Source organism: Pleurodeles waltl, chromosome 1_1 (assembly GCF_031143425.1).
Source record: "Pleurodeles waltl isolate 20211129_DDA chromosome 1_1, aPleWal1.hap1.20221129, whole genome shotgun sequence".
NCBI lineage: Eukaryota > Metazoa > Chordata > Amphibia > Caudata > Salamandridae > Pleurodeles > Pleurodeles waltl.
This window is the reverse complement of record NC_090436.1, coordinates 412136360-412162122: the sequence shown is the minus strand read 5'-3', so window position 1 is coordinate 412162122 and position 25763 is coordinate 412136360. Positions and strand designations below refer to the sequence as shown.

Here is a 25763-nt window from a genome sequence, read left to right as displayed (position 1 = left end):
TGAAAGCAAACAACAGATAATGGCTTACAGATTATTAACATATGCTGTGCATAAATAATTAGCTAGACTACCTTCCTTTGTCATAATGTTTCATAATAAGCAGACCAGGCCTATGGCATCAGACATAGGGGTTCATTCCAATTGTGGCGAGCGGCGGACGCCGCCCGCCAAACTTCCCCCGTCAAATGACCGCTCCGCGAGGCCATTCTGAATTTCCCGCTGGGCCGGCGGGCGCCCGCCAAAGGAGCGCCCGCCGGCCCAGCGGGAAAGGCCCTGCAACATTGAAGCCGGCTCCAGGCCCTGCAACATTGAAGCCGGCTCCGAATGGAGCCGGCGGTGTTGCAGGGGTGCGACGGGTGCAGTTGCACCCATCGCGATTTTCACTGTCTGCAATGCAGACAGTGAAAATCATGCTGGGGCCCTGTTAGGGGGCCCCACGACACCCGTTCCCGCCATCCTGTTTCTGGCAGTGAAAACCGCCAGAAACAGGCTGGCGGGAAGGGGTTCGGAATCCCCACGCCGCCATGGAGGATTCTCCCAGCCGGGGGTAATCCGGCGGGAAACCGCCGGACCCGGCTGGACGACCGCGGCTTTACAGCCGCGGTCGGAATGCCAAAGGAAGCACCGCCAGCCTGTTGGCGGTGCTTCCGTGGAATGAGGCCCATAATGATTCCAGTGCACCAGGGCATTTAGCTTGTCAGGACTGGCACTGGTTGTACCGATATACACACTGTACTCTTATCCAGAGTCATGGCGTCAAAAATGGATCATTGTCATTGCTAGTTCTGTAATATACATTTGCCTTGTATATAACACCTGTGCACCTTTTTCATCTATCACTATTCATTTCCACTGCGCTGTTTTTGTGAAAGCAATATAAATAATTGGTTTTGTCATATTATTGCATGGATTATATAGTGAATACATTATTACAGTATGTCTTCTTCTTTTGTTGTATATAACCTAGCTGATAAGGGAGTCTAGGCCCCAAAGCTCTTCCCATGGACCATTTGGAGTGGCTTTATTCTACTGCACACTTAGCAGGACATTTATGAGAAATAGATTAGATTTTTGAAAATGTGTTTATGATTTGGAGTGCCCATTCTTTTTTTTGCCCAGCATTTCAGTGACTGCAGCCACAATACATATAGGGCCAGATGTAGCAAGGTTCTAAATTGGGAGTTACAATTTGCGAGTTCCAGCGACTCGCAAATTGCAACTCACAATTTGGAATGCAGAAAGGTGTCTCAGACACCTTCTGCGAGTCGCTATGGGGTCGCAAAGACCCACCTTATTAATATTAATGAGGTGGGTCGCAATTTGCGACCCCATAGCGATTCAGGGCACTCACGGGAATGGTGGCCTGCTGGGAACAGCAGACCACCATGTCCGTGACTGCTTTTAAATAAAGCAGTTTTTTTTTTCAACGTGCAACCTGTTTTCCTTAAAGGAAAACGAGCTGCACTTTGAAAAAAAAAAACGAAACCTTTAGTTTCGGTATTTTGCAGGGCAGGTAGTGGTCCATTGGACCACTGCCTGCCCTGAAAAATTATTTTTTTTGCCTGGGTTACCGTCCACTTCAAGTGGATGGTAACTGCGCTTTCATTTGCGACCGCAATCGCGGTCTCAAATGAAAATGCATAGTATTGCGAGTCACAAATAGGAAGGGAACACCCCTTCCTATTTGCGATTCGGAAATGCATTTTGCGAGTCAGATCCGACTCGCAAAATGCATTTCTACATAGCACAGTGGCTTTTGCGAGTCGCAAACTGCGATTTTCGCTGTTTGCGACTCGCAAAACCCTTGCTACATCTGGCCCATAGTTATTAATAATATTTTTATGTGTTTCTGAGCCATCCCAAACATGTGTAGGCTGATGTAGGCATAAGGAATTGGGTTCAGTTTTTTCCTTTTTTAACCACTCATTTTTAACCTCTGCTGTGGTTGTGAGAATCCCAAATTAAGTCTCACATACTTTAAAGCTCCCCTAAAATTGATGTTGTGCTACAGTCCCAGCTTTTAAGGTAAAGTCAGCTGTTCGTGGACAGTTAGGGTGTGACTGTTGCACGTTGTATGGTGTGGTTGTAACACCTCACTGTGCAATACACTCACAAAACTGTCTTTGGTCCAGTCAGGGTTTTCTGTAAAGCCCCTTGCTCAACTCTGAGTATCTGTGGCTTTGAGCAGAAAGGCTTGAGCAAAGAAACTAGTGTAAAGCATTTAGATGTCTCTAACAACAGAATTGGAAGTCACACATCCTGAACGAAGTCTGACACCAGTTTTTATGCATTTTAGAAACCAAAATAATGAAAATCCACGAGGGCGTTCTGGAGATTTAGACTTTTAGGTAAAATGCCAATCTCAGCTTTTTAGTCCAAATGCTGAGGACTCTGTAAGGTGCTCTGGGTGGTATGTGATCGACAGGGGGCTTCCTGGGGATACTTTTCAGTCTACAAGTGAGATAGAGTATTTTTGGCCACAGGGGTCGATATCCATCAAAGTCCTCTTTATGCCAGCAAAAGTGAAGTCACGTCTAGGCTATTGCTCTCCAGGCACAGCAGGTCCAACTGTATCCGTTGGCGAAGGTTAGTGTCTGTCTTGGGCAACCAATGTGCACTCTGATGACTCTCCTGGGTCTGCTGGATCTGGGTGCAACTTTTGAGCGCATAGGAGGGTGGTGGTCTTGGTTGCACGTTGGCAATTTGATCACACCAGCTACTATTAACCAGTCCGAATGGGCTACTTCAGCTTTTATGGCATTGTTGCTGGATCATAGGATCAGCCCACTGACACTTAGAGCTCACCTTTTCTGTCTGGGGCTCAGGAGTCACTGGGCTTGGGCTCAGTTTCACAATCTAGGCACCACAGGCACAGTCCTTTCTTTGCTAGCCCAAGGAGCAACAGGTGAAGTCCAGAGGTTGGTGCAGGTTTTCTTGGTGGCTTAGGGGTCAGCAGGGCCGTCCTTAATCAGTCCTCTCTCCAGTCCATATGTGATCTGAGGTTCAGGGTGCCATAGTTATACGAAAAAAGTGTCAGTCCTTGGTGAGGTGTTGTTGCCTAAATTGAAGACTTCTGTTTTTTTCAGTGTTGAGTTTGAGACAGTTATCCTTCATCCAGTCTGGTACACTTATCACACATCTGTGGAAGTTTGCTTTTGTGATGACGGGATCTTCAGAAAGTGAGAAGATGAGCTGTGTGTCATCAGTGTAGGAGATGATGTTGAGTCCGTGTCATCTGACAGTGACCACCAGGAGGATCATGAAGGTGTTAAAGAGGGTAGGGCTGAGGGATGATCCTTGGGGGACTCCACATGTGATCTTGTTGGGCTCTGAAGTGAATAGTGATAGGCAGATCCTTTGAATTCTGCCAGTGAGATATGAGGTGATCCATTTAAGGGTGTGTCCTTGAATCCCAATGTGGTGGAGTCTGGTGATTAGGGTGTGGCGGGAGACAGGGTCAAGGATGAGGACAGTTGTTTCCCATGGTCCAGGAGGGCTCAGATGTCATCTGTGGCTACAATCAGGGCTGTCTCAGAGCTGTGGCTAGCTCGAAATCCAGATTGGGAGGGCTCCAGGAATTTGTGGTCTTCTAGGTGTTGGGAGAGTTGCTGGTTGATCGCTTCCTCGAGGACTTTTGCTGGATAGGGGAGCAGAGAGATGGGCCAGTAGTTCTTCAGTTTGGCTGGGCCGGTGTATGGTTGTTTTAAGAGGGGCATCACTTCAGTGTGTTTCCAGACCTCCAGGAAGGAGGCCACAGTGATGGAGGTATTCAGCTGATTCCAAGGTTGAAGATGTGGTAGGAGCAAGGGTCCGTGGGTGCTCCTGAGTGTATGAGTTCATGATGGAGATAGTGTCTTGTGTGATGAGGAGCTCCAAGTGGGTGAGAAGCTGTTCAGGGTTTGTGTTTGTATGTGTGAGCTGGTTGTTGCTGTCTGGGGCAGAGGGTTGGCATTCAAAGGTTTTGTAGATATCTGATATCTTGTCATGGAAGTATTCAGTGAGGTTGTCGCGCAGTTCCTGGGAGGGAGTGATGTTTTCGGTGGCTGCAGGACTGATCAATTCCTTCACGATGGCAGAGTTCTTGCTGTGGTTTGTGCAGGCTTTGATGCGTTCTGCTAGTGTGTTCTTCTTGGCTTCTTTCAGGAGGCTGAGGTACTGGTTAAGGGCAGTCCTGAAGATGGTTCGGTCTTCTGTGTTTTTTTGCTTATGTGCCACTCGCTTTCAAGTTATTGGCAGTTGTATTTGGAGGAGTGCAGTTCCTTGGCTTGCTCTTTTGCTTTGTTCTCATATGTGGTTGTCATTTGTCTTTCAAAGGCGGCTTCTCCTTAGAAGCTTACCTTTGGACCAAAACCCTCTGAATCTTCCTGGGAGGGGGAGGTAACACCTCCCTTTGCAGCTCTATTGTTCCTGTGCATTGGAGTTGTTTACACTCCTCCCCAGGGAGGCAGAAGACTGTCTGGTGGCCTGCACTGTGGACGGCAACAGGAAAAACTGGGCAATACAGTGGCATCTTTCTAAAGGTTGCATATCCTTAACGGTGAAATTAAATTCAACTTTGTCAATAAGTCGGGTTTAATGCCATCATTAAATTGTTATTCTGAAATACTATTTTAGTAATTTTATTCAGAGGTTAGCAGTGCTGTTAGATATGGGGCCTTTGGTTGGCCGTCAGGTTACCCCCTGTCCAAGCAAGGACCATTACTCTAGTCAGGGTAAAGGAGAATCACCCTCAGTTAACCCCGCTCACCCCCTTGGTAGCTTGGCACGAGCAGACAGGCTTGCCTTTAGAGTGCTAGGTCTAAAGTATTCGTACCAACACACAGAGTAACTTAATGAAAACACTACAAAATGACACAACACAGGTTTAGAAAAATAGAAAATATTTATCTAAACCAAACAAGAGCAAAACGACAAAAATCTAGCATACACAAGTCAAGTTATTGATTAAAAAGCAAAAAGAGTCTTGATTCCTTGAGAAAACAGGTAAAACACTACTAGCGTTGAAAAGTACCTGGGTAGCGTCAAAATAACACGCATGGGCGAGTGCGCGTTGAAAAAGGTAAGCGGTGTGTTGATTTCTCAACCGCACGTGAGCTTGTGCATCGTTTCTCCTTCTCCAGTCTGGTCGGTGTGCATTGCTTTTCCTACCTGCAGGGGAGCGTTGCGTCAATCCAGGCAGCACTCGGGTCCAGGAAGGCATTGTGTAGTTTGTCCACGCCCATCAAGGTTTGCGTACAAAATCCTGCCACACGGTCTCAGCAAAACCGCGCAATGTGGATTGCGATGTTAACAGCCTAATCAGCGGGTGTGAGCGTTGTTCTTCCAGCTCCGTGCGTCGATTTTCCAGCCGCGGTGCTGGTGGATGTCGATTTCTGCTGCGAAGCCGGCGGCACGTCGTTTTTCGGCCGTGTCTCAGAAGGTGTGTGGAGTTTTTCCCCCCATGGCTGTCTGTGCGTGGATTTTCAGTCTTGGTCTGTGTGACGGGCCGGACTGGGCCGACCCGCACAATGCGCCTGCTTGTTCTGCCGCTTCCCCTCCTGACCCGGATGGGCCTCCCCGTTCCTCCAATCACGTCGTCAGTTGTCCGTCCCAGCGGGAACTTGAAAGTTTAAAGGGCCTGCCGTCGCTTCCTGGGAGGAGGGCGATCGTGAGTGGTGTTCCCAAGAGTAAGACGACCGAGGAGACGATCAAGGACGACAGGACTTCCCCAGACGTGTCCGGAGGATCCAAGGGCTGTGCGGAGCCGTCCGCTCCGTTCGAGTGTTGCGGAAAGAAGGAGAAGAGCAGGAAGCCGGCGGTCCCATTCGGGGACAAAGGAAACAGGCTCTGGGGAGCAGGACGCGAGTACCTGCCACACTTCAGGAGAAGCGTGGCAGAAGCAGGTGCGTGGGGGCATCCTGAACAGGGTTAGGGAGGACGGGAGGCGGAAGGGATTATCGGGAAAAGGATTGGAAGGCACAATTTAACTAAGATAACACAAGTGAGGGTGAGCGGCTGTAAAAGAGAACACAAGGGAGGGGAGCAGGCTAAAAGGAAAACGGAAAAGAAAAGAGGAAAGAGTAAAAGAAAAGGTATGTCCATGAAATAACAGACATAAGTAACCGGCACTTCACGCAGAGACAGGATAACGAAGAACCGAGGGAGGGTAAACAAAAGACAAGGGACAGAGAAGAAATCAAGAGGTCACCACAGATAGAAAACAAAGGGAAAGAAAGACAGTGGTTAGCAGACAACTGGGAAAAAGAGATAAGAGAGAACTCAAAGACCAGGACGTACCAGAAAGAGGAAAAAGGGAAAGACAGAGGCAGGAAGAGAAAGAGAAGAAAAACACGAATCACTTACCGCAATTCTTCTTCTTCTTCCCACATGTGCTTCCAGAGAGTCCTAGAGGTGAGGAAAGGAGAAGAAGAAGAAACCATAAATCCATGCCTGGAGTAGAGACACGGAGAGCGAAAACAAAACAGGACCTCCATCTACTATTACAGACTGTTATATACAACCAATAAAATACCACTTACCTGTTTATCTGACGAGTACTGAGTGATTACTAGCGCCCATCCTGCAACAGTCTGCCAGCTTCACCTTCCAAGGCCCCAGGAACTGGAAAGGGCACCACTTGGCAGGGCAGGAGTCTCAGCAGAGAGTCCAGGTGCTGGCAGGAGAAGTCATTGATGGCCCTGAGACTTCAACAACAGGGGGCAAGCCCAGGACAAGCCCTTGGAGATTTATTCACAAGCAGGAAGGCACACAAAGTCCAGTCTTTGTCTTCTTGCGGAGGCAGAAGCAGCAACTGCAGGATAGCTGCACAGAGCACAGTCTTAGGCAGAGCAGCACTTCTCCTCAGCTCTTCTCCAGGCAGAGGTTCCTCTTGATGTCCAGACGTGATCTTAAGTCTGTGGTTTTGGGTGCCCTTCTTATACTCATTTTGCCCTTTAAAGTAGGCTTACTTCAAAGGAAAGTCTCTCTTGTTTGTGAAATTCTGCCTTGCGCAGGTCAGGTCCCAGACACACACCAGGGAGTTGGAGACTGCATTGTGTGAGGGCAGGCACAGCCCTTTCAGGTGTAAATGACCACTCCTCCCCTCCCTCCTAGCACAGATGGCTCATCAGGAAATGCAGATTACACCCCAGCTCCCTTTGTGTCTCTGTCTGGAGAGAGGTGCAAACAGCCCAACTGCCAAACTGACCCAGATAGGGAATCCACAAACAGGCAGAGTCACAGAAATGGTTTAAGCAAGAAAATTCCCACTTTCTAAAAGTGGCATTTTCAAACACACAATCTTAAAACCAACTTTACTAAAAGATGTATTTCAAAATTGTGACCTCAGAGACCCCAAACTCCACATGTCTCTCTGCTCCCAAAGGAAATCTTTAATAATTTTTAAAGGTAATCCTGATGTTAACCTTTGAGATAACCCTTGCAACAGTGAAAACCGAATTTGGAAGTATTTCACATTCGGGACATATAAAGCACATTAGTATATGTCCTACCTTAAACATACACTGCACCCTGCCCATGGGGCTACCTAGGGGCCTACCTTAGGGGTGTCTTACATGTAAAAAACGGGAAGGTTTGGCCTGGCACGTGGGTACATTTGCCAAGTCGAATTGGCAGTTTAAAACTACACACCCAGACACTGCAGTGGCAGGTCTGAACCATGTTTACAGGGCTACTAATGTAGGTGGCACAACCAGTGCTGCAGGCCCATTAGTAGCATTTGATTTACAGTCCCTGGGAACCTCTAATGCACTGTACTAGGGACGTACCAGTAAATCATATATGCCATCATGGAAAGCCAATTACATACACATTTTGTACAGGAGCACTTTTACTTTAGCACCGGAAGGCAGTGGTAAAGTGCCCAGAGTAACAAAAACAGTAAAAACAGAGTCCAGCACACATCAAGAACCAGGGAAACAGAAGCAAAAGGTTAGGGGAAACCACGCCAAGGAGGAAAAGTCTAACAAGTGCCAAGTTGTTAGCCTGCAACTTTTTCTGTGGAAAGACTAGTGGTCCTATTGGCCAGTTCAGACGACAATTTGTGGGTCTGACCTGTAAGGTCATAAAAAGTATATATGCATCCCACCTAAAATAGAAAGCTCCATGCCTTTGGGATCAATAGGTTTTCCTTGGGAGAGACATATATAATGTTAACTGTTAAGAGAAGTGTGGGCTTTGCCATTGGTTTAAATTGCACAGTTGAAATAGCAGTTCAAAACTGCTTTTCCAGGCTGCGGTGGCAGGCCAGGAGCTATTCTATAGTTTGTCACACTCTGGGCAAAACAGACAGTGCTGCAGCCCTGAGTGGACACTTTAGCTTACAGTGCTGGGTTGACTTTGGTACAGTATACTAGGGACTTAGAGTAAGTTAACTTGTGGCAGTTTGAGGTAGCCAGTTCAACATACATTTTATAAAAGGTTAGAACACTGCCTCTGAGGTTTGTTTAGCAGGCCTTGGTGCACCCTCATAATCTTGCCTGGGAGCGAAGGACTGGACCGCATCTCTAAACCCAGGAACCCATAGTGACTCTTAGGGCTAGTTGGCTGGCCGCCTGATCCGAAGCTTCAGGGACAGAACAGGCTTCCAACAACCTTGAACCTAGCACCTAGACTCTTAATTCTGTGAGTCCTGCCATCTCAAGTGGTGCTATCCAATTCCCTGATGCTCTGAAATGAGGCTGAAGGTGCTCTGCCAGCCCATCTGTAGATTCAGCAAAACTGATGCATCTCCTCCGCAGCAGAGCACATCACCTGCAGAACCCCCAGGGCAGAAGCTGATCTCTACCTCACCCCAGAAGGCCCTTTTGAAAGAGGTAGGTCCAAGAGAGTGGCCTTCAGGGTGGAGAGAAAGGAAACAAGGGATCTGACATGTAATTCGAAACTCTGCAATCTCTAAAACTCCGATTACTTTAAAGGGGGTGGGATAGCCAGTGGGCTGACCTAAGTGGACTTGGGAAATGATGCTTCTGAGCGGAGAACATGGCAAAGGTAAATTTGTTGCTGGCCCAACCAGTTACTATGCCCTCCACCTCCATTTAAAACCGTTTGCAAAGGGAGAAGTAACTGAAAAAGAAGACTCAGAAGAAATCTTGGGAAGGATGAGAAACGACCATCTCGACGGTGGACCCCTTCCAGAAGACCTTGTACATGTTATACTACTAATTGTGTTTCTGACAGCCCTTTTCAATGCCAGGTGGTGGTAGTGCCTTGATTTTCCTCGCGACTAGAGGGAGTGCAAATGCTGTTGTTTCTTGGCATAGTCCTGCTGGACTGACCGCTGAAGGACTGGATACTGTTGACTCTTACTTCTGCGCACTGACACTGTAGAAAAGCCTGAGGATCAGTGTGGCTTGAGTGTTGGTACTGAGTGTTGTTTGTGGCTAAGTACCTGGGAGTACTACCGTGGAATCAGTGCCCCCCTCTTTGTGGTACTCATGTTATCGATGGTGTAGACTAGGTTTGCTTGATGAAATAGCTGTGTTTAGCCTAGAAGGTAGTGTACAGTCCTCAGAATGTTTTTTTCCTCGTACCTTTGGTTTAGTATGAGCTAGAGATGTCTGATTTGCTGCACTCGGCTGTATTTTATGTGTGCTGTGCAGTTGTCTATTAAAATGTTTTTCCCCTTTTCAAAGTGCAAACACTGGACCGACAATTATTTATTGAGTGATATTAGTGCGTATCACAGAGTTATGAGTGAGCTGTGAAGCCCACAACACCACACTGAGGAAATGGTCGACAGCTGTGCCTAGCTGTCCTGCGAGTCCAGTGCTAAAAGGGGTGTCCTTGTCCTCCAGTTTGGGCCCAGTGACGCCAGGGGTAAAAGAAACTAGTTGTTTCAGGCATGGCCCAGTAGCCCTGATGTCCTAGAATCCCCGAACTAAATCTCAGGTTTGAGTATACATAATAAAGAGCCTGAGAAAACATTACGGTCATTAGCTAGACTATAGCACATGTTTGTGGTGTTCTTGGTGCACATTTGTGTGTGTGATTTCCAGGTGTATGCCCCACGTCGTAAGAAAATCTTGCATTTTCCTACTTGAGCGTATAAAGTGATACTGCACTTCAACTAACTGTACTTGTATTTAATTATAACATGGCTACCTGTCGGGAACTCAGACAAATACAAACAGTGCAACTTGATCCAAAACTCCTGCTGTGTCTAAGAACTTAGGGCCAGATGTACGAAGCGTTTTGCATGGCACAAACTGCGAAATTCGCAGTTTGCGCCATGCAAAACGCGAATCGCGATGCACAATCCCATTTTGCGAGTCTGTTCCGACTCGCAAAATGGGAATGCGACTCGCAAATAGGAAGGGGTGTTCCCTTCCTATTTGTGATTCGCACCCTTGTGACCGCGAATGCGGTCGCAAAGCAATTCGCAGTTAGCACCCATGTCAAGTGGGTGCTAACTCATTCGCAAAAGGGAAGGGGTCCCCATGGGACCACTTCCCCTTTGTGAATGTTGCCACAAATATTTTTTCAGAGCAGTCAGTGGTCCAATGGACCACTGCCTACTCTGAAAAAACAAACCAAATGGTTTCATTTTTTCTTTTGTATTGCAACTCGTTTTCCTTTAAGGAAAACGGGCTGCAATACAAAAAAAACTGCTTTATTCAAAAAGCAGTCACAGACATGGAGGTCTGCTGTCTCCAGCAGGCCACCATCCCTGTGACTGCAGGGAATCGCAAGGGGGTCGCAAATTGCGACCCACCTCATTAATATTAATGAGGTGGGTCTTTGCGACCCCCTTGCGATCCGCATAAGGTGTCTGAGACACCATTCTGCATATGATTTTGCGACTCTGGCGAGTCGCACCGACTCCCAATTTCCGAGTCGCAAAATCATATCTTACTACATCTGGCCCTTAATTCCTAGCAAGGCAAGACTTAAAGGAGCAAGTACGCAAAAAAAGAAACCACCAGTGAATTAATGTGTCTTCTAATAAAACACATCTGACATCGTTAGAGAGATTGGTAGGCGAAAAGAGAAGATGAACTGTTATAAGCTGTGCTTGAGAATAATTGGAGGCTGGAGCAGAAGGAGTAGAGGACGCTCTAACATGTTCTGCAATGAAGGCTGATGAAACTGCAGAAACGTTTGATGCAACAGGAAAACTTCGAGTAAATATCCCACGAAGTTTCAAGTCAACGCTGGAAACTCAGTTGTGAAACTTTTACTAGAACCTAGAGCTCTCTTATAGTGTTCGAGAACTAAAACATGCTGGTGTGCCTCATGTTAAAAACATACCGTAGATATTCAGCGCCATTACCGGTAGAATGAAGGTTTCCAGAAAAGAGGTAAACTAAGAAGAGTTTTCAGTGATGTTGTATAGCACACTGAAAGGTCCTGAAGCGCCTGCATGTTGTTTAGTAGAGATGAGAGCCAGCGACTTTGGAATACATGCTTAAAGTGAAATATAGCAGGCAGCTGACAGCTGATTAAGCGATGAATGTTTGTGTACTCCAAAAAGCACCTGGTCATGGCATTGATGTACTATTGTAAATCTGTGATCTTCTGAAATGTCTTTTGGTTTGCACAGACACAATTCCTCATCGTGCTTTAGGAAGACATTGCAGGTATTAATAGCCAAGCATTATTGCAGAATTCGAGAGCTGTCATTAGGAGAAATGTATGTTTGTCATTTGGAGACATTCATTGTTCTACTTTATTGAAAGTAAATGTAAGTTCTCTTAAATACATAACTTACATTTCTTCTTGTTATCATTTGCAGGAACAAGGTGGTCTGTCTGAGTCTCCGGAGAGAAACTTACTCACTGGTGCCATTATTTCAGTCCCCAAAACACCATCAAATAATGACAAACAATTAAGGATGTTAGAGAAGGTAGCAGTGCAGAATCTGCCTGCTCATAGTGAAGTATGTGATAATGGCACAATCAGAAAAATAGCTGTCGCCGTGACCGACACTGATACAACAGTGAGGCTCGATAATGTGATTCGCAGAAAGACATCTGTACAAAATAAACCTGCAGCAGAAGAAGGTGAACTTAAAGTTGCTGATTTGCTTAAACCGCTTAGTGATTCAGAGAGTCCCAGAGACATAATGTCAATGAAAAATATGTTAATGAGTCAGAAGAATATTGCATCTATGGATGAATCTGCAGTGGAGAATGGCAATGTGCTTCCAAATGAGCTTATAAAAGTCATCAATGCCTTGTCTGATACTGCGCCAGACTTTGTGATAGCAATGCCTGCAAGTAGCCTAGGTAACAGTACAGGAGTGAATGTCGGAGACACTGGATCTTACAATCGGAAACTAAGCCATTCCTCGACTGATGATGATAGCAGACAAATAACACCAGTGAACCTTAATATGCTTTCTTTAGAACGAAATAAACAGCTATATACTTTGGAAGATCCACAGTCAACAGAAAAACAGAAAGCGCAGGTATGACTAGAAGAAGAATAACCATGACTGTAGTATGTGGGGCTCGTAAATGGCCTTTTAGCTTAAGCATTCACTGCCTAGTAATTGCAAAACACTTTTATAAAATGAATTAAGCTGTTAAGTAGAATTTAAATTGAGTATGAGCACACGTTGCAGCAAACTGTTGTTGTTCCGTTGTGAGGCCTTATGAGGCCCAGTGAATATAAATGAAAGGCACCACACCACCTCTGGAATGTGAACACTTTTTATTCACTTCAGTAACCCCGTCCCATACGACCATACCCCTTAAATATGCTCCATTAGATAATGAAGCTCGTACCCCATTATATCAGTCCAGAAAGGGATGGGGAACTAGACCTAGGTGCACAGTCCAGACCCTCCTCCTTTCCCCACTCGAAACATACCATGGTTCGACTATCTTGTAGACAACAGTTATAACTAAAATTATTAATACCTCGTCAAGGGTGAAAAATGTAATCACTAACAGAAACACCCTCACACTTTCAGTCAAGAAAATGCCTCCTTTGTTAAGGAAAATATGCTCAGGGCATAAAGTACCCTTTTACATTTGCATTTTTTAAAGAAATATTGAAACTATCTTTAAAGCTGTACAAGGCCTGTGCCATTCTGTTGCATTTGATTCTAGCTAATAAAAATAAACAAAGTATGTCTAATAATATTAAGTAAAATATGTCACTCAATGCAAAGCTCCTACTGTACCACTTATATCATATAGGTACTATATCATAAGAATCACAATACTCAGAGTTACTAAAAATAAAGGTACTTTATTTTAGTGACAATGTGCCAAAAATATCTTAGAGGACATATTCCCTTAGGAGGTAAGTGAAGTACACAAAATATACACAACAGACCAAATTAGGTAAGTAACACAGTCAGAAAGTAGTGCAAACACTAGAATACAATAGGATGCAATAGGCCTAGGGGCAACACAAATCATATACTAAGAAACTAGAATGCGAACCACGAATGGACCCCTAGGCTAGTGTAGTGTGTAGAGGGTCACTGGGAGTGTAAGAAAACACTAAGGGTGTCCAAGATACCCCACCCCAAGACCCTGGAAAGTAGTAGCAAAGTACTACTATTTCCCCAGAAACACACTAAAGTCGTGATAAGGGATTTTGCAAAGACCACAACAGACTGCAAAGCACTGAAGACGGATTCCTGGACCTGAGGACCTGCAAAGGAAGGGGACCAAGTCCAAGAGTCGCTAACGTGGCCAGGGGGGGCAGGAGCCCACTAAACCCCAGATGAAGGTGCAAAATGGCTGCCTCCGGATGGAAGAAGCTGAAGATTCTGCAACAACCAAAGGTGGTAGGAACTTCTCCTTTGTGCAGAAGATGTCCCACGGCGTGCTGGAGGGTGCAGAGTTGTTTCCTCTGCAAAATACCACAAACAAGCCTTGCTAGGTGCAAGAGTCACAGTTAGAGAAAAAGGGTGTTGCCTGGGCCCAGGAAAGACCAGGATGTCGCCACTTGGGAGAGGAGACAGAGGGGGGCCTCAGCAGCATAGAGAGCCCACGCACAAGCAGGAAGCACCCGCAGAAGTCCTTGAACACGGGTTCAAGAAGTCTGAACACGGCAGTCGTCTCAACATTGCTAAAGGAGGTCCCACGACACCGGAGATCAACTCAGGGAGCTGAGCATCGCAGGACAGAGTGCTGGGGACCTACGCTTGGCTGTGCATGCAGGATTTCTTGGAAATGTGCACAGAAGCCCTTGTAGCTGCAGTTCACATGATGCACAGAATTACTGTCTGGAGAGGGGAGGCAAAGACAAATTTGGACAGTTGGACCACTGAACAGTCTGGGTCACTTGGGTCCACCACCTGTGTTCCAGGGGCCATGCTCGTCAGGATGAGAGGGGTCCCAGAGTACCGGTGACTCTGAAGTTTGGTGCTTGCTGAAGCAGGGGGAAGATTCCATCTACCCACAGGAGATTTCTTTGTGGCTTCCAGTGCAGGGTGAAGGTAGGCAGACCCCAGAGCATGCACCACCGGGATTAGGTGCTACAATGTCACTGGTAGTCTTCTTGCTACTTTGTTGCAGTTTTGCAGGCGCCCCGGAGCAGTCATCGGTCGATCCTTGGCAGAAGTCGAAGAGAGAGGTGCAGAGGAACTCTAGTGAATTCTTCCAAGTCGTTGTCTGAGGAAAAGCCCAATGGAAAGACCCTAAATGGCCATGAGAGGAGGATTGGCCACCTAGTCAGGTAAGCACCTATCAGGAGGGGTCTCTGACGTCACGTCACCTGCTGGCACTGGCCACTCAGAGGCCTCCAGAGTGCAATCACACCTCCGGATCCAAGATGGCAGAGGTCTGGGACACACTGGAGGAGCTCTGGGCACCACCCCTGGGGTGGTGATGGACAGGGGAGTGGTCACTCCCCTTTCCTTTGTCCAGTTTCGCACCAGAGCAGGGACTGGGGGTTCCCTAAACCAATGTAAACTGGCTTATGCAAGGAGGGCACAATCTGTGCCCTTCAGAGCATTTCCAGAGGCTGGCAGAGGCTACTCCTCCCCAGTCTTTAAGACCTATTTCCAAAGAGAGAGTGTGTAACACCCTCTCTCAGAGGAAATTCCTTGTTCTGCCTTCCTGGGACTTGGCTGCCCAGACCCCAGGAGGTAAGAACCCAGTCTGTGGGGTGGAAGCAGCAGTAGCTGCAGAGAAAACCCCAGAGAGCTGGTTTGGCAGTACCCGGGGTCCATAGTGGAGCCCCGGGGATGCATGGGATTGGCACCTCAATACCAAATTTGGCATGGGCAGACAATTACATGATCTTAGACATGTTACACAGACATATTCGGAGTTACCATTGTGAAGCTACATATAGGTATTGACCTATATGTAGTGCACACGTGTAATGGTGACCCCGCACTCACAAAGTCTGGGGAAATGGCCCTGAACTATGTGGGGGCACCTTTGCTAGTGCACGTGTGCCCTCACACTAAGTAAATTTGCACCTAACCTTCACCAAGTGAAGGTTAGACATATAGGTGACTTATAAGTTACTTAAGTGCAGTGAAAATGGCTGTGAAATAACGTGTGCGTTATTTCACTCAGGCTGCAGTGGCAGTCCTATGTAAGATTTGTCTGAACTCCCTATGGGTGGCAAAAGAAATGCTGCAGCCCATAGGGATCTCCTGGAACCCCAATACCCTGGGTACCTAGGTACCATATACTAGGGAATTATAAGGGTGTTCCAGTGTGCCAATAGAATTGGTAAAAATGGTCACTAGCCTATAGTGACAATTTTAAAGGCAGAGAGAGCATAAGCACTGAGGTTCTGGTTAGCAGAGCCTCAGTGACACAGTTAGGCACTACACAGGTATACACATTCAGGCCACAAACTATGAGCGCTGAGGTCCTGGCTAGCAGGATCCCAGTGAGACAGTAATAACACACTGACATATACTCAAAAACAAGCTAAAAGTGGGGGTAACAATGCTAGAAGGAGGCTACCTTCTCACAGACTGCAACACACTAAGCAGCTACCCCTACTGCTGCAAAACGTTGGCAGATGGTGCTAAGGTTGACCAAGACAACGGCCCCCTACACGCCCAACATCCCCGTGTGGCTTTCCCATACAGCTTGGGTACTATCTATGGCAAGGTTGCGGCATTGAGAAGAGAGTGGTTTCTCGAGTTTGGGAGACCTTCAGGGAGGCCCACCTCCCGTCCCACAGAGAGCTTATTGCCCAAACCCATCTACCTGGCACCCACTTTCTAATGCATGCCAACTTATTAAATTACATACAACACCAGTGGACTACCCCCGGAACAGAACCCCAGACTCATTCCCTAATACAAACACTCTACGACATGGGATCAGGGAGGCACTTGATCAAATGGCTATACAAAGCACAACGTACACACTATGGTATAGAGCTGTCCTCACTACTTGAAAGATGGGCAACAGACTTGGCGTGTCCCCTGAACACCAAGGAATAGACCTTCCTTTAGGATCATGCATCCCAGATCCCCCACAATACACAATTTAAATGTATCCAATTTAACATCTTCCATGGAGCCTCCTTTACCCATGCAAATAATACACTCCCTTTTCCCAGCTGCCAAATCCACATGCCCCTGGTGTCAAATAGAGGATGCGGACCTACTCTATATCTTGTGGGCCTGCCTTTCCTTGAGACACTACTGGGATGGCGTCCGTAGCACATTATGTGACACCACTGAGTTCTCTTACTGGGACACAGCCGACCATTGCATACTAGACCTCTTCCCTAGACTGGCAAGGGTGGGATAACTGCCAGATTTGTCAACCTGGCACTTGTATTAGCCAAACGGTTAAATACAATCCGCTGGAAGTCCCCCAATTCCCCGTCAGTCGAAACATGGAAGACGGAACTACTCTGCTGGGGAGGGGTGGAGGGTGCAGCCTTGTATAGAGAGGAACAGAGGGGACTGCGGAAATGCCCTATAACAACAGAGTGGCAGATGTTGCTAGAGCACCTCAGACGGAATGAGTTAGGGGACACACAGGAGCATTTAGAGGGCTTAGGCACCAACAGGCCAAACTGAGCTCGATCACTCCAGGAGAGGCACCAGTAGACTCCATAATCACCTCACGCCATCCCAATTCTAAAGTTTGAACAGGATGATCTCTCCCCCTGATTGTTTCCCCCCTCCTTGCTAAATTACATAGACATGGCCATTAATCTGGAAAGAGCATTAGACAGGCCAAGGTAAGTTTGTGGTAGTGGGGGTAGAGGGTTGTTTAAAGTAGAGTTAATTAGCACCGGATAATGTTCTGTGCCTTTATACCTGGGGTTTTAGTGTAACCACATCAGTGATTGAAAATAATTGCTCAATACTTATACATTTATTGAATAACAAAATGGAAATTACCGTAGCATCACGCTTAATTGGCTAATGGAAAACATGTGAGTGGTCACTCATGGGGAGACAAGTATAGGATACAACCGCAAAGATAACGAACGACAACTGCTGGAAATTATGTAAATACCAGAGAACATAGGGTTAATGGGGTCTGCCTCTGTCTAGGATTCATTAACTTACTCTTGATCCTCTCGTTTGTTTTAAACATGTTTGGCTGACAACAAAGCATACATAGTTATACAGCGTCTTTATAATAGCGAATATGTACTGATGTATAGAGCTGTCGTTACTATAATGTACTGAAGGTGCTCTTACAGGTTTCATAATAATAAAAATGTTTGGAAAAAAAATGGTATCACTTTAGTGTCCAATACCTTTACCCAAATTGGTTTAGTTTAGGGTGGCAGTAGTAAATGTCACCCCTTTAGTGCCCAATGTAGGTAGCTGACCTGGTGTGTGGTGCTTACCTCTGGTTTATCACCTTATAGCAGGTCCAGGTATCCCCTGTTAGTGAAGTGTAGGCAGTGCCTAGGAAGCCAAGGGCTCTCTAGAGGTAGCTGTGGATGAGCAGCCAAGACTTACCTAGGAGACATGCAAAGCTTATGCAATACCACTATAGCCACACAGTTCTCTCACACATGACCACACAGGGTTACAAAAAAAGGTACTTTATTATGATAACACAAAAGTGGAATGCGAGATACAGCCCCCCCACCCAAGCATGTGGAATCATTAAAGGGGAGCCCTAAGTGGTGAGTACCAGGGTGACCCCCAGCGACCGGGAGAGCAGAGGTAAGTACCTGGTTTACCCCAAAACTAGCAGGAGGATTTAGGAAAAGGATTGTGCAAGACCCAAACCAGGCTGGAAGAACCCAAAGGTGGATTCTGCCAGAAGAGGACCTGCAAAGGAAGGGGACCAAGTCAAGTTTGTGATAGAATGCCCGGTGGTGGCAGGAGCCATTACCCACCCTTCTGTGAATGCAAGACCAGGTCAACGAGGGATGAAGAAGACCAGCTGTGCAGCACAGGAGATGACGAGGAGTCTCTGAAGCAATGTAGACGGTGTCCCACGTCGGCTGTCCGGTTGCAATGTGTCAGTGGTGCCGGAGAACCACCAGCAAGCATTGGTAAATGCAAAAGAAGAAGAAGACAAGTTGCAAGGCTGAAGAGGACCAGCAAGGCCCAGGGCACTCTACCCAAGGTGGGGAGTCCGGGATGACCCTCAGCAGTCAGGAGAGTCACCAGAAGAGGAGGCAGTACCCACAGGCAACCTACTGGCAGCAGGCCCAGCAAGTCGCAGTGAGGCCCACTCAGCACACCGGAAGAGGAGTCCCACGTCACTGGAGCAGCAGAGAAGGAGACTGTGCTTGGCAGGAGGAGGTGCTCGGGGCCAGGGCTACATGGAGCCTAAAGATCCCTTGGAGCAGCAGCAAACAAGCCACGGTAGCTGCAAGAATCGCAGTGCACGGGGTAGTGTCCTGCAAGGAGAGACAAGGGCTTACCGTCTTCCAAGTAGGACAATTGGTAGAGAGGACCAAAGGTACCACTCCAGATCATCACCTGTGATGCATGATCCACACAGTTCCAGAAAAGATCGGATCCACGCAAGCCGGTCATCGTTGCAGTTGGTGCCTGCAGATGCAGGGGAGTGACTCCTTTACTCCAAGGGACGTTCCTTTTTACTTCTTGGTGCAAGCTAGAACCTTGTCAACCTTAGAGGATGCACAGGCAGGGAAATGTTGCAGTTGCAGGAATGAGCTGTAGAAACAGTGTTGCAAAGCAGACTCGTCACTGGAGTTGCAGATTATTGGTGCCTGAAGAATCCAGTTGAGGTTCCAGTGGACAGAAGATGAAGTAAATGTTGCAGAGGAGCCCTGCTGGAATCTTGCATGTCAAATCTGAGGATTCCCCCTCCCCCCAAGAGGGAGACCCTATATAGCCCTAAAAGGGGATTGGTCACCTAGCAAGGTGACCACCTATCAGGTGGGGGCTGTGACGTCAACTACTTGACCTGGGCACTCAGATGGTCCCAGGGGCCTCTGCACATCTTGGATTTAAGATGGCAGAACCAAGTGGCCACCTGAAGGAGCTCTGGACAGGGGGTGGAGAATGGTCACTCCCCTTTCGTTTGTCCAGTTTCACACCAGAGCAGGGACTGGGGATCCCTGGACTAGTGAAAATGGTTTATGCAGGGCGGGCACCAAACGTGCCCTTCAAAGCATACCAGTGGCTTGGTGAGACTACCCCTCCCAAGCCATGTGACACCTATTTCCAAGGGGAAAAGGTGTTGCCTCCCTCTCCCACAGGAAATCCTTTGTTCTGCCTTCCTCCGCCTGAGCTGGTCAAGCAGCAGGAGGGCAGAAACCTGCCTCTGGGGTAGCAGCAGTCTGGGCGGCTGCCTGGAAAACCCCAGAAGACCCTTCATCAGCCAGGCTAGCATGAATCCAGTGGCACAGTGAGCACGGACCCATGTCTGGGCATACCCTTCCTACTTAGGGCAACTTTAGCAACACAAAGGGGTGATGGATATAGTGCTGAACAATGCAAGCACTCACGCCCAGTCACAGATCTGGGTTTAATCCATCGTTCTTTTGCTCACCATGCCACCCCAGTTTGGACCCAGCCCTATGCAAATCAGTCTTGACCCTGTTCCTCATTCCTTGCTTGCTGCGCCACTTGATTCAAGCTAGCCTGGCTGATGAAGGGTGAAACCCTGAAACCTGTCCCAGGATGCTTGAATCCTGTCCAGGGAGGACCTGGCTTGGCAGTTTGCGCTGGGCTGCTCCCATAGGGAGCAGGGACAAGAATGATTTGTATATGGCTGGGTCCCAACTGGGGTGACGTGGCAAGCAAAATAACGATGGATTAAACCGAGATCTGTGACTGGGGGTGAGTGTTTGAGAAGTTTCAACACTGCGTCCATCATTTGATGTTGTGATGTTAACTTTTTTATACACATTTTTAACATTATTTCAACTTGTTTTATTAGTATATATTAAGTAATTGTATAAGTGTTATACTATTATTTAGTTTATACTTTAAATTTTTTGATAATGTGTTATAACATTGTTTGATTTTTTGTACATTTTTAATCATTTTCTAACATTTTTTCGAAACATTTATTGAACCTTTTTACAATATTTTCCATTTATTTACGTGGAGAGATAATCTTTTTTTTAGTTTCATTTGGCGGCTATTTTTTTACCGGTTTCTTCTATTTTGCAATGTATTTATGGTAATTTGAGTCTCTTGTCGCAAAACCAGGTTACCGTAAGTTTCTGCCCTTCATCGGAACAGGCAAGTCCTTTGTAAAGGGTTTTAAGGATGGAGAGGATTAGGAGGGAGGGTTAAAACATGTTTATATTTTTGTTTCTAGGTTTTTGGTATATTTAGAAGTATTGCTGTTATTGTTTTGCATTAGTTTATCGTTTTGTTTTTTTGTACATTGTTTTAGTAACTTCTGAATATGCTCTGTTAAATTATGTGATATTATATTTTGATGAATAAGGGCCTCATTGCAACTTTGGCGGTCGGACTGCCAGACTGCCATGTTGGCGGTCCCAAAAAGACTGCCATGTTAGCCGTCTTACAGACCGCCGTATTATGAGTCAAACAGGTAGGACCACTGACCACCAATCAAAAAAAGCAGACCGCCAGTGGTGCAGAGACCCAGAAATAGGTGGTCCGACCCCCAGCCCTGACAGCACAGCGACCACTCAATGACCGTATTACAAGTCAAAAGTTGCAGTGGCGGGCACCCATGGCGGTTAGCCTATGGTGGTCAGAACCATGGTTCGCGGTTACCAAAGTAACAGCACATTGGATGTATTTGAAAACAACACAGCTGACACACATTGCCACACTCCACACACTGGCAAAGGATACTATAAAACACACCCTTTCACACACCAAAATCCTTTGCATTTACACTGCACGGCAACAAAGCCCAAGCACCTTTTTTGTTGTAGAGTACATAGATTAGGCACCCTTTTTTCCACCATCACATTGAACACCCTGCACACATTGTTGTCCATTCACACCCTATTGCACTTCCCCACTCCCCCTCTTTAGTAAGTCACTCTCACCCGTTTTCTTTTAGTTCCACCATGTCACGTTCTAAAAATCCCTGTTTTTCTGAAGATGAGTTAAGATTTGTGGTCGATGCAATCATAAGAGAAGAGCCACAATTGTTCGGAGCACAACTCCTCGGAAAATGGAAATGTGGGAGGGGATCAATGACAGAGTGAATTCTAGAGGCACCACCCTGTGCACAAGGAAGGGCATCAGGGGCAAGGTCCATTCCCTGCATTTCCTGGCCTCCAGCCACTAGCTGCAGGCCAAGAAGACTGGCAGTGGCCCTCCCAGTGCCCCATTGCAACTATTTCCCTGGGAGGAGAAAGTCTTGGCCATCCTGCATCCTGAGGGTTTGAAGGAATACCTGGGGAAGTAGAGTCTGGTAAGTGACAACACTAAAAAGGTCACACAAATGCTATGCCATGCATGCCCATAGTTCACCATTTCCCTAATTTACGATTACCCCACTCACCAACCCTGTGTTCTCCCCGCCAATGTGGATTCCCAATTGAAGTGTACCCACCTTGGGTTTATCTGTATCTATAGATTCCGTAGCAGAAGGGATGACAGGAATAAAAATCCCAGGAGGCACAGTTACTGTAACTCCAAACACCAGCACAGTGTTAACTGCTACAAATACCCTGCATAACTCTTGTCCAAATACCCTTTTGGTAATCTCTCAAACGTAGTGTACTCACCTGGGGAGGTTTCACATGTGTATAGTGTGTGTACTACAGGGACTGACAAGACTGCAACTCCCAGCAGGTACTATTTCTGTAACGCCAAACACCAGCCCAGTGTTCACTGCTACACATAACCTTGTCTGGCAAATCTCAAAAGAAGTATACTCACCTGGGGGAACAACATTTGCATATTGTGTGTACTACAGGGACTGACAGGACTGCAGAGGCCAGGAAGGTTGTGTCTGCAAATCCAACCACTATCCCAGAGTTCACTGCTACAAAACCCTTGTCTGGGAAGTCTCAAATGAAGTCTACTCACCTGGGGGGTTTACATATGCATAGCGTGTGCACTACAGGGACTGACAAGACTGCAACACCCAGCAGGCACTGTTTCTGTAACTCCAAACACCAGCCCAATGTTCACTGCTACAAATACCCTTGTCTGGCAAGTCTTAAACGAAGTCTACTCACCTGGGGGAACCACATTTGTATAGTGTGTGTAATACTTGGACTGACACGACTGCAAAGGCCAGGAGGGCCCGTGTCTGTGAATCTTACTACCAGCCCAGGGTTCACTGCCACAAATACCCTTATCTGGTAAGTCTCAAATAAAGTCTACTTACCTGGGGGGGTTCACATATGTATAGTGTGTGCACTACAGGGGCTGACAAGACTTCAACTCCCAGCAGGCATTGTTTCTAAAGCTCCAAACACCAGCACATTGTATCATTGTCCAGATACTCCTGTCTATCAACTCACAAAGGAAGTGTGCCCACCTTTGGGGGTGACATTGGTCAGGTGTGTCAAGTTCCTAGTCTTACCTGACTGCAACTCGCAGGAGATGTTAGTACTCTGGCTACAAACACCAGAACAGTGTACATACGATCAGAGAGCACAGTTACCCAGCTCTCAATATCAAGATACTTAGATGTGTGGATACAGTTTGCATAGTGTGTGTAGTAGAGGGAGAGACAGGACTGCTAAGGCCAGGAGTCTCTGTAGCTCACACTCCAGACACACGCTCAGTGTCCATATGTATAAGTAGCCATGTCTGTGAAATCTCAATTGATGTCTACTCACCTGGGTGGATACCATTTGTGAAATGCTGGGAAGTAATTGGAATGACTGGAAAGCTAAGCCTAATAGTCCCTGTCCCACATAATCCAAAATCAAAATGTTCACTTGCCCAAATCAGTCTAGTAGAGAAAATCCAAAAGAACTCTTCACACCTTGGACAATGTAAACTGTCAAGTGTGTGTAGTGGAGACAGTGACATGACTATGACTCCCAGGAGGCACTGTTTCTCCAAAATATCAAAAAATCACAACAGTGTTCACTTGATCGAATACCCTTGTCTGATAAGTTACATTTGAGATTCACTCCACTGGTAGTGAGCAGTATACTGATCATGCCCAACTCTAAGATGTGTCTGGCTACCTAGCTCCATCCTGACCCAAGATGAAACCATTGAGGACATGCAGGACAGCCTACCCAGTATGCTAAACAGCAATCCCAATGGCTCCAAGAGGCATAACCAGATTGGTATTGACAGCACACACATTAACACTGCGCTAACCACATGATGAATTCTGTCACATGTACTACAAGCTCCTCTGTCTGCCTGTATCACATTCAACTAGGCCTCAAAATGGCCAGATACCTAACTTGCCTAGACACTGTGTTGCCTGTACTAGTGGCAAGTTGACACTCTTAGGCCATCCCCCTAGGGGACAATGTATTGCATGTGTCAGCAGCTGTGACAGTAAAGGAGAGCTGGTATGCTCCATAAAGGTCATGTCAAAACAACCATTACCATGTGTATTTGTCACAGTATGTTTACATGCTAGTCGACTATGTACAAGGTCTCTGTGAAATGTTACTGTAAGTGATTGGAGGTAGATGTCACAATACAACCAGTAATAAGGTATCTTTCCCAAGAACAGATTGTGCTGCCGCTGCCCATACAGTGGCCAAGGAAGAAACTGCCACAACCCCCCAGGGTGAAGCCCTCAGTGATGACAACACTCCTGGTCATCTGGACATGGAGGACGGTTCTGGCCCATCTGGGCAACCTGGTCAGACACCATCAGTGAGTCTGACTGTGGCCACATCAACACCGCCCAGCCCGGTTGCCTCAACATCGCGGGCAAACATGCACCCTCCATCCTGTGCCCCCAGAACACTGACAGCCATCTTGGTCCCCCACTCAGACCAGGATCCTGAGTTGCAGCACAACATCTCTGCCAATGATGGTCCAGGAACCCGTGGGAGATGGCACACTTCAGCAAGGGCACAGGCCTGTGGGAGTAGGATGCATGGGAGGGATGCTGTGGGCCAGCGGGGTGAGGTTACAGAGGATGCTCCTGGGCCAGGACACCATCAGGCACATCTTGGTTGTCTTTCAGGAGTCCCAAGTCGTGATGGGTCAGGTACAAACTGAACTCTGAAATGAAGCAGATGCAGAGGGAATTGATACAGGAAGTGCACGCACAGTGGGAGGCCCACAATACCAACATACCCTCCCTATCAGGGGATGCTGAGGGACATCAACACCACCCTTAGCAGGGATCAACAGCTAGACTCCACCCGTCCCTTGGCAATTCAACATATCTGCCAGCCACTGGAAGGGAGGCCCTGCCAGCAGAAGGACCCGCCTCAGACACCCCTGCCTCTGTAGCAGCAGATCACCTCCCATGCAAGCGAAGACGTCCAGCGAAGTGTATGGGAGGTGCGAATTGTAAGACACCTACCACTTGCCAGCAAATGACCTCTTCGCAACTGACTTCCTTCGTGTGCTACATGTTCACACTGTTGACTGTTCCTCAACCACCTTCCATTTCCAATGGGAGGAGTACACTGGACTTTGGCCTTACAATGCTGTGGCATCCACTACAACAATTTGATCCACATTGACTGAACCTGTCACTATTCTGTTCCGTCAAATACCTATTTTTCATACTATTCACAAATTTAGAATAAATAACACCTATCACAAAGTTTGTGTCTACTTTCTTCTTTTCCAAATTTTGCTATGTTGAGATGGAAGACCATGTGAAACAAATGATGAAGACACAAGAAACTAGTACAAGGAGGGATGTGTTGTAGGTACAGTGTCCTGCTAAAGATTGCAACCAACACAAACAAACACATTAGTACAAGTGTCTGGTCACACCAAACATTTTATTCCACTGTAGAGCACATAGGCTGTCGAAATGTCTCGACTTGCATAGCCAAAAATGAGTGACTCAAATTGTGTCAAGGTCTCAAATTGTGTCAAGGTACACAGACCAAGGTATAGCCCCCCCCCCCCAGACCACAGAAGGAAGGGCCTTGTCATACATCGCCCTGTAGAATAGGCAAACCAAAAAGTAGATTGTGCCACCAACATAAGCCTCATCACATACCACACCAAAGGAATACATCACATACCCCAAGGTATAGACAGAGGGCAGTACAACAGTCCCTGATCACAGGCACATCATGATCCAATGACCTGCATCTGTTGGTATGACACAAACATATGTTAGTGCTCAGACACAGGCACTGTGGACTGTAATGATGAAACACAACTACAGCTACATGCAGGTCATACAAGAAGTGTGATTAGCTTATGTGAAAGGTGAATGCCTTGCTTGCACATGATGACAACATATTTCATGACCACATGATCACACACATGATGCAATCGTCCCACCACAGCACACTAAACAATTACTATCTGCACTTCA

The 25763-nt window shown here is 46.9% G+C and overlaps 1 protein-coding gene across 2 annotated transcripts in view; it reads left to right on the top strand.

The window, feature by feature from the left end:
* ANKRD31 (ankyrin repeat domain 31) overlaps positions 1-25763 on the top strand; it is a 654832-nt gene that overhangs the window by 352046 nt on the left and 277023 nt on the right. For both annotated transcript variants that reach the window (XM_069218867.1, XM_069218858.1), the window contains one exon: positions 11732-12406. In XM_069218867.1, coding sequence (XP_069074968.1) covers positions 11732-12406 — 675 coding nt within the window. The remainder of the gene's footprint in view (positions 1-11731; positions 12407-25763) is intronic.